The 8,973-nt window shown below is 29.7% G+C and overlaps 1 protein-coding gene and 1 long non-coding RNA gene across 3 annotated transcripts; one reads left to right on the top strand and one right to left on the bottom strand.

Annotated features, from left to right (window-relative positions):
- Window positions 1–85: 85 nt before the first annotated feature.
- LOC122538021 (Usher syndrome type-1G protein homolog) lies at window positions 86–7,671 on the bottom strand. Of its 2 annotated transcripts, none has more exons than XM_043671737.1 (7): window positions 7,368–7,664; window positions 5,245–5,388; window positions 2,478–2,750; window positions 2,118–2,391; window positions 1,726–2,034; window positions 1,061–1,247; window positions 86–936 (listed from the first exon to the last, which is right to left on the bottom strand). In XM_043671737.1, exons 1-7 carry the CDS (start codon window positions 7,388–7,390, stop codon window positions 692–694), a joined length of 1,455 nt encoding a protein of 484 aa, XP_043527672.1. In that variant the 5' UTR covers window positions 7,391–7,664; the 3' UTR covers window positions 86–691. The 2 variants fall into 2 exon arrangements, with proteins under 2 accessions (XP_043527672.1, XP_043527673.1); XM_043671738.1 differs by having other exon boundaries at window positions 747–936; window positions 1,045–1,247; window positions 7,368–7,671.
- LOC122538022 lies at window positions 4,398–6,028 on the top strand. The gene is made up of 3 exons (XR_006308765.1): window positions 4,398–4,530; window positions 4,961–5,129; window positions 6,009–6,028. It is a non-coding gene; the product is annotated as an uncharacterized LOC122538022 (long non-coding RNA).
- Window positions 7,672–8,973: the final 1,302 nt, after the last annotated feature.

Genomic DNA, 8,973 nt, shown 5'->3' with positions numbered 1-8,973 from the left:
ACCATTTATATACGAATTATTGATATATTTTTCATAAAATAAGAATATTTTATAAAACGCTTTAAACATTTATTCATATCATATTTACATATTTTATTTTTATGCGATTTGTACATTTTGTATAAAATTTATTTATTGTACTTGTATGGTTGATGAGAAAACATTCAATTCATTTATCCTACTATTTAAAGGAATCTGTGAAGATATATTCCATTACATTGGCATTTACATTTTCATTTACATTGATTAACTTAGTAATGTTATATTATTGTTTTAAGGCACCATACATAGTAAAAGATCAAGGTTATATAAAGAAATAATATTTCAACTTGTCCTTCGTGCATTAACTTAAATATTTATATTTTTATGGCTTGTAATTTCTTCTGGAAATTAATAGATTTTTCAATAATCTTAAAAGAAATGGCAAGAGGCAATACATCGTTTTATGATTTAATTATATCAAAAAATTGATGTAATCTTGTAATATCTACAAATCCATGTAAGTAAAATGATTTTAATTATATAATCGCGCGGATTTTCATATGAACTATAGTTAAACTTAAGTGCAACTGTTTTGTTTAGTTTTATATTAAAAATTAGTTGTATAATCTTTTAATAGGCACTTAGGTTTATTAGGCAAGAGTAAAATATTTGAAAATAAGGTTAATGTTCTTCGATGATAGTTCAAGTTTCACAATCTACTATCTTTAATAATATTTTCTGGCGCATCTAATGCTTTTTTCCGGTTAGCTATTGCATTCATTAATTTCCTTTTTGGTCCGAGTGGAAGTTTAAGTACTGCGATATCAGCTTCAGTTAGTAACATTAAAGCTTCTAGATCAATTTGTTCTGATTCTAAAATTGGATGTACAGATGAGAGATTATTGGCAACTAAAAATCTTTGTAATGGTGTCCATTCCTCGTCGGTCTCCTCCTCTATAATTATATGTAATATTACATATATAAAATTTAAATTTAAAGTAAAAGTTTATCAGACATATAATACATTAAAAATATATGTGTAATAAAATTTGAGAATTTTACCTGAAAAGGATTTTACCTGAAAGTAAATCATCATCCCACATGTTTTGCCGACGAGCTAAGCTACCGGCGCTTCCTATGCTGATTTCTTCATTGTGCCCATTTGAGTTGGCTCTATGACCATTTATAGATCCGTTTACAGAAGAGTTACCATTTTGTTCATGTGCATCCACTTGCGGAATTGGTAGGTTATCGAAAGTTGTTATCTAAAGTTAGAAAACAGCAGTCTTACTACTTTAAATAAATATCATTTGAGACATTTTAATAGCATTAATAAATTATTATCATCATTATTAGATACATTACTAATTTGAAGTCTCTGTCTTACTTTTGGAAAAATAATCAATGATCTCAAATTGACTGGAATATACAATTATTGCGAACGGTGACTGTGTAATCATTTAATTTTATAGCTATGCATGTCATAATAACACTAATAAGTGTTGTGAAGTTAGAATAATCACAAAAATAGAGCATGTTAAGATATATTTTATGGATGGTTTAGGAACATTTTGCGATTAAAATTCTTTATGTTTATGAAACTATAATTTAGTTAATTAAAATGACCCTTTCAATAGTTAATTAATATTTTAACAAAATATTACGTTTCAATATGTATATTAATTAACAAACATTCTACTTAATTGTTTTAATCATATAAGAACATCTGATACATAAACTCACCGCTCTTCGAAATGCTACCGATCCAAAACCAGGTCGATTAAAAATACTCGCCGGTTCTTGCAACAAAACGTTATCTCTTATACCATTTATGTCTTCTCTATCATCTTGCTCGGTATCCTCATCGAAATATCGATCGCCCAAGAGATCAGGAGTACTTTGTGCTTTGCTTAGTGTGCCCCAAACATCGGAGATTTTTCCTCTCCTACCTATTTGTTGAGTTTGTGTTTCATAAGTCCCTACATACATTACTTCCGAATCTCTTCTAAGACCAGTGAGGCTACGTATCGACTTCTTTCCATTCATTTCGGTCTATGAAAACATGTAATTTTATTAGAAAGACAGTGAAATATGAAGAGTTAATTCTCTTTAATGAGATATTTTTTTTTTTTTACCTCTACTACTTTAAAATCATCAACGGCTTTTTTTGCTAAAGCTTTTCTGCATACCGCACTACCGTGCTTCTTGTTGGTCGTGTTAACAATATCGCTGAACGTTGGTGAAGGTTTCACTCGACCTTTGAAGGTCAACATAGCGGGTTTATGAGGTAGAATGCAGGTTTCATTAACCGTAGTTAAGTCCGATTTCGTTCGATTCTTTGATAACTTCTTTTGTTCCTTTTCAGATCTGATTTCTGCCATCTTTTGCTTTTTCATATATTCTTTTAATCTGTTTTTCATATAGTTGAAATTGAAGTTGTATCGATGTTGAGATATAAAATATTTTTATTACACGACTTTTGTACATTTAAATACCTTTTTTCTGCATCTTTCTCTGCTTTTTCCCGAAGTAGACGGCTCTTTTTACGATTATTTAGTTCCTGATCGGCTTGAGCAAGATCCAAAAATTGAAGAGTCATTTCTCTACCATTTATGGCGGCTAAATCTCTAGCTGAATGCCTGTCGATGTCCAATGACCAAATATTGCAGCCAAATTTCACGAGGAATTTCACACAATATTCATGACCCCTTGCCGCTGCCAGGTGAAGAGCCGTATTACCGAAGTAATCGGTTTTGTCAGGATCACCCCTGTAGAGAAAATCAATAAAATATAAATTATTCCACAACTGCTGTTATTATTTGAGCATATGTTCGCTCGTAGGAAGTTGCGTGTTCAATTCAATATTGCTTTCGTTAGCGTATTTCCAATAACTTTTTAAATTGAGGCGCGTTAGAAATGAGGCGGTTTCAAGATTGTTCGAAGACAGGTAGTTCGCCGTCACTTATTTCTCCGTGATTTATGAACCGAACCGAGTGCCTAATAAAATTGAGAAATCCCAGCAGATATTTAGGTAAATACAATAACGAGGATTTAATGAGCCAGAAGAACCTTCTGGTAAGTGAATTGCTTTCAACCGTTTTAGCAGTTATTCCGGAACCTCTCCATGAAGAAAAACAGAACTCCGGAGAAGATAAAAATTTTACGCAATTTACCTCGCTCTAGCGATTTTTAACAAATGAATTACTTCTGTAGACATACTTAAAATAAACTTCTGTTAACATAAAATAATTCCTATACTTAAAATAAAATAATTCCTATTATTATTTTCCTTCTGACAAATTTTAATAATGTCTGACAATAGCTGATATTCTTGCAATCATTGTTAAAAATATTTTTGCCCTAAAGGGGCAACCTTCGGAAACGAATGGAGGGAATAAATGGGTTTTTATAGTATTACATCCTGTCACGTGATGACACACGAGCGGAACAAAGTTCCGGAAGGATAGCAGCTCTTATATCGAATTTCTATCGTTCGTCGACCACACTGAAGCCAGTCGAACGACATATGATCTTATTCACAATAGAGCACGTGCTGTTCTTTCAGCTTTTATATCAGCTGTTCACGGATTATCGCTGATTCTGTGGAACAAGAATCCGATTCTGGTTGTAAAATGGTTTCAACGATTTCAGGCTAAATTAAATTTTGAGGAATGGAACATTTGTGAAATCGAATTGAATAGAAAACTTGAAAGAAAGACGTCCTATTAAATGTATTCACCGTTGTATGCATAATGTATTATTAAGTAATGCCGTATACACTACATTAAACCGTCTACTATCCGCGCATAATCATGTTAGTTACAATATTGTCGTTATTTTATTACATTTTGTATCTTTTGTAGCAATCTAACGGTTATTCTTTTAATGTATTTGAAAATAATTAAGTTTATTATGCGCGCGCGCGCGCGCGCGTGTACGTGCGTGTGTGTGTGTGTGTGTGTGTGTGTGTGTGTGTGTGTATATAATTTGTATAATTCGAATATTTTATTGAGGTTATAATTTCTATATTTTATTATTCATATATAATTATAATGCAGATTTTAAAATTTTATATCATATAAATTCATTTTTGCAGATTATAATTGATCAACATTGTAATTTTTGATTTTGAATTGAATTCGATTTCGAATAGTTCATGATCGAACATTAATGATCGAATTATCGAATTTTTCTTTGACATAAACGAGAGCTCTCCTATCAAAAAATCTATAAAAGTAAATATTTTAACCAGAAAATGTTAACATTCGGCAACGATTTTAAATGATTACATGAATAATAATTCTTTGTTCCTTTGTTCCATTTCGTTCCGTTCCCCTACGTTTTATTCCGTTCGTTACGTTGTCCTCCACTCGGATTCGATTGTTTTTCATCGGTGTTCGCTTGGTCGTAATTTCCGTTCGTGGGGTCGACAGATGCGAGATTATAGTATGTATTTCCGGTTTTGGCATTTGTCATCGTTTAACACAAAACTCTCATGCACACTTGTACATACATATACTCGAAAGAGAAAAGGAAATTTAGTATTAGGTATGTTTTAAAAGTAACTAACCAATGCAATTTTTTTAATTTCCCGTCATTTATATGGTGTTTGTTAAAATTTTCGTGTTCGCTGACCACAACGACCTCGTACTTAATATACATGTTTGCTTTTAAACTATATATAGACATTTTCAATTTCATATAAAATGAAAATTAAATTTGAAATTTCTTAATCGGGTCTTTTGTTTCAAACTATACGAATATAAATATGCCGTAAATATTTATTATTAATTATCTAACCTATATTCCTTTTATTCATTAAAAAAATTTCGAAGTAAAATCTTTTGCTACTTTATAAACGATTATATCTAAATTAAAGAAATATAAATATAAAAAGATTATATCTATTTGCTATTATATAAAAATATACGTTCTACGCATGTCCGAACAGTTAGATTTTAGAAGTATCTCTGTTTAGTGCGCAAATGTGGAGATGTACCGGAAGTGAGAAATATTATTTGTTTCGCGCCAAAAATATTTCATCCAGGAATTGATTTCATCGATGTTGTATCGGTTCTGTTGAAGAATTCTATTTTCTACGAGTAGCTACGAGTAGCATGGTTTAATACAAATATGCACATACAGTGGTAAGTAACAATAACCTAGTAATTAATTTTAACATGTAAAGAGACTACAGTTTTGTAGAAACTTGCATAGACGTTTCTCGAATGTGTTTATAAGTAAATAGTTTTGCGAGCATACCCTCTGGCGACGAGCAGTCTCAGAGTATCTATATGACCTTCAAAGGCTGCCCATAATGTAGGGGTCATTCCTCCGTCATCCCGTGCGTTACAATCCTTTTTTGTTGCTTCTTTTAAAATTTCTAAAGCGCCATCGCGTGCAGCTCTATAGAAAAAAACAACTATTTTCAAATAATCATTGATCGCAAACAACTACTAAAAAATGTTATTACACTGTACTAATATATTTTTTAACAGATAGATATTTATTATAAAGCTATATTCCAATTTTTTAGTAAAAAATATTACTAACCAAGATTACGAGTTATTTTATAATAAATAATGTTAATAAATTAGAAAAAGAGAATTAATAATTAAAATATATAATATAATTAAAACTACAAAGTAATTGTATTTCATTATGAGGTTATTAAGTCTTTAAATAATTAGCAGTAGTATCTTTTGCTTCAAGCATATTTTCCATTATAAGTATATTTACAAATAGTGGATATTTCATTACTGTATAATTATCTTGTTTCTTAATAATGTCCTAGCTCTACTTATGAATTAAACTGCATACTTTTTATCATGATAATGTGACATAGCACGCCATCGTTTTCTCTTTCACTTGAGTTTTCTTCTCTTAATTAGTCTTTCCCTAATTAAGAGCTATCATACAAGATTTTATATACCTACGTATATATAAACAAAGAGATTTGTCGCATAAATTTTATATGTATTTTATAATAGTTTGATTATTTAACGTTATTCTATTTTATTTTGTAGATTACAAACTAGAAGAATGAAAAGATGAAAAATGAGAGCAAAGATGTTAGAGAAAGTATGTATGAAGTTTTAATTAATTGCTCGCATGATAATTTTTTCTATGTTACAAATCATTAACCATGAATATATCTTCACACATATTAATTTTATTTAAAAGTAGAAGTGTTGTGAAAGAAAGGAACGCTTTCATTAAATTGAATAAGATTCTTAGTTGTTATTTTTTTGAAATTATGATTATTATGCATAAAATTTTATAAAAATATATATGTGCTATTATGAATATAATAGTAATATTATGAAAAAAGCTAGGAGTTTATAATCGTCTACGGTTTATTAATTTATTATTATACATTTTTATCTTATAATTTATGATTGAAATATAATTTGAATTTCGTCATTAATCGTCGTAATCTTACATACATACGATAGAATAAAATTAAGAGTATATATATTTTCTGTATTCCGTATTTTAAATTAATTTTAAAAATAACAATTTAATTTATTAAGTATTTCTATTCGAAGATTGAATTATTGCTCCTTTTAATTAAATTGATATTTTTTTCAGTGAAAGATGATATTGAAAAGTGCCATGTACACCTGGTGGACGCTAGAAGTGGGTTGAATGATAAATCTTTCTGCTGAATCAAATAAAAGCAAAGGTGTTCTTATGCATGAATTCCGCACGCGCGCGATGTATGTACATATTCCAATGAGAGAGTACATAGCTGTACAATTCTAAATAAGGTACTTCACAATTTTTTAATTCTATCATTCAATAATATTACACATATACATATATTATATGTATATAATGATTGAAGTAATATATGCAGCTTTTTTACAAAATTTCATTATATAATATATATAATAAAGTAAGTAATATTCATGCATTATTGATGTTCTAACTACATTGATCTATTTATATTAATATAAAATTTTTAAAAAGTGAATAATTAAATTATTCTTTTTAAATTAATTTTATTATAATCGTCGGGAAAAAGAGAAATACCTAAATCTATATATGAAATGGCAAATTAAAAATAGAAAAATTTCATAGTATAATGTTGCAGTAATTATGAAACAACCAATTTCTCTGGCTGATCTCCTATCGAATTCTGGTTGCTGATCAAGATTTCAAAGTGCAATACTTCGTTCTCATGGTTAACCAGGCATGTCATTTTTTCACTCTAGCCAGAAACAAGAACCTGGCTCCACATTTCTCTGACATTTCTCTGCTTCCTGGATTTTAGATAGATATCTTGTTATAGTATATAAAAGCGTACCATTGGTAGAGAAAACAAGAATAAGAAAACAGAAAGGTATGCACAAAGTCTGCTGCTTATATAAAAGGAAACTCACTTGTGAAAACGCTCGGACGTCATTCTGTTCCTCTATCCCTTTAGGAAGTTTCCTTACCGATGGCAAAACATTCCTGCTGAAGGCAAGACTTTTTGGCACTTGCTCTAGGAGAATCACTTTAGATAACAATAAATATAAGTATCATGAATTCTGCATGTTTGACTACAGTAAGACAATCACACATGCTGAGTATGGCGTCCAGCAGTGTACTACTCAAACGAAGGTACTTGTATAGTGTTCTGTAGCCCCTCACCCAGTCTATCTTTCTTTCAACCGCTAATTTGATAAGCGCCTCTCTCGCTCTTTCACCAGTTCCCGCCGTTGCTTACCTGTACTGATACCCCCATAGGAATACTTCCCGCCATCTAGTGTTCAGTATTTCGTTGCATAAATGTGCAATCTATCTCTACTCTACCGACAAACTTCCATATTGTCTTTCAAAATTCTATAGCATAATTGTGTTAACTATAATTAGTTTTTGACTTGTTAACACTAACATAATTTTCTATAATAGCTACATAGTTTGATTTAATATATTTTCATTATGTAGAAATTTGAATATTTTTTATAGATACTTGAGATCATAGACATTTCAAATCTTGACTTTAAAATTTGAACTATTGCTAGGTTAGATAAGAATTTTTTATAACAAAATTTTTTCATACATTATAGATTAGGAAGGTAATACGATCATTGGATTAGTCGGAGTTTTTTTATTAGAAATAAATTAAGAGTGGTTGTATAAGTTACCAGCGTGGAAAGAGGATGCCGCAATTGGTAGGTGAGTACTTTCATACCACTAATGAATAAAAACATTACATGGAATTTTGTGTCTTACGTCTTCTGTATGCTATAATGAACATATAACAGAAAATTATAACAGAAAAATTTCATTAAATATAATGAAAATTATTTTGAGTAATAATAAAATTATTTAGATATGAAAAAACATTATTTCAATATGCATTATCAAATAAAAATTGTTCTTTGGTCATGTATGTCACATGATTCGTGAAAATATTTGAACATATCACTTTAATTTACCAAAAATTTACTTATTGACCAAAGTTTATACTTTGCTAAATTATTTGTCTTTTTTTAATACATGAAAAAGATTTTTCGTTTCAAGTTAGACAATATATCTTTGTTTTCGTAATGCGCGCGCATTTGTGATTTTAAATAGAGATTACAGCGCCAATGAAACGGTGAAATCTGAAATACACTTATTACGATTCTGGAACGTAATCGATATTTCTCACGATCGATCTATGATACTATAATAAGTGTCACTTTTTAGTGGGAAGCACAGCAAAAAGCATTGTCCAGAAATTGTCAGGTAAAATTTACAACTAATAGTTTATAGACTTGTTTGCTACCTCGAGTATGTCAGCGATTTGTCAGAAAAATTAATTGTTACATATTTAGTTCCTTGTTGGTACGTACTTATTTCCATATATTTTCACATGACTTGAAAGTAGTTAAACAATTAGTATAATTATTGCAGAATTTATGCTCCAAGACAATATAATTAATTAATTATATCGTATATTAACGTCTTGCAAGTGAGAAATTATAATAATTTGTGTGAATAATTAAACTAAATATA

Source organism: Frieseomelitta varia, unplaced genomic scaffold (assembly GCF_011392965.1).
Source record: "Frieseomelitta varia isolate USP_RPSP 00005682 unplaced genomic scaffold, Fvar_1.2 scaffold_951, whole genome shotgun sequence".
NCBI lineage: Eukaryota > Metazoa > Arthropoda > Insecta > Hymenoptera > Apidae > Frieseomelitta > Frieseomelitta varia.
Note: the sequence above shows the minus strand (reverse complement) of the source record. Positions and strands in the feature narration are given on the sequence as shown.

What these genes read in the sequence shown, in the direction of transcription:
- LOC122538021 (XM_043671737.1), bottom strand. Translation starts at nt 7,390, where the DNA reads ATGACGTCCGAGCGTTTTCACAA. An exon ending in ATGATTTTAAAGTAGTAGAG is followed by an intron (nt 2,035 to 2,117) that starts GTAAAAAAAAAA and finishes ATGTTTTCATAG; the next exon opens with ACCGAAATGAATGGAAAGAA. An exon ending in CGGTAGCATTTCGAAGAGCG is followed by an intron (nt 1,248 to 1,725) that starts GTGAGTTTATGT and finishes TTCTAACTTTAG; the next exon opens with ATAACAACTTTCGATAACCT.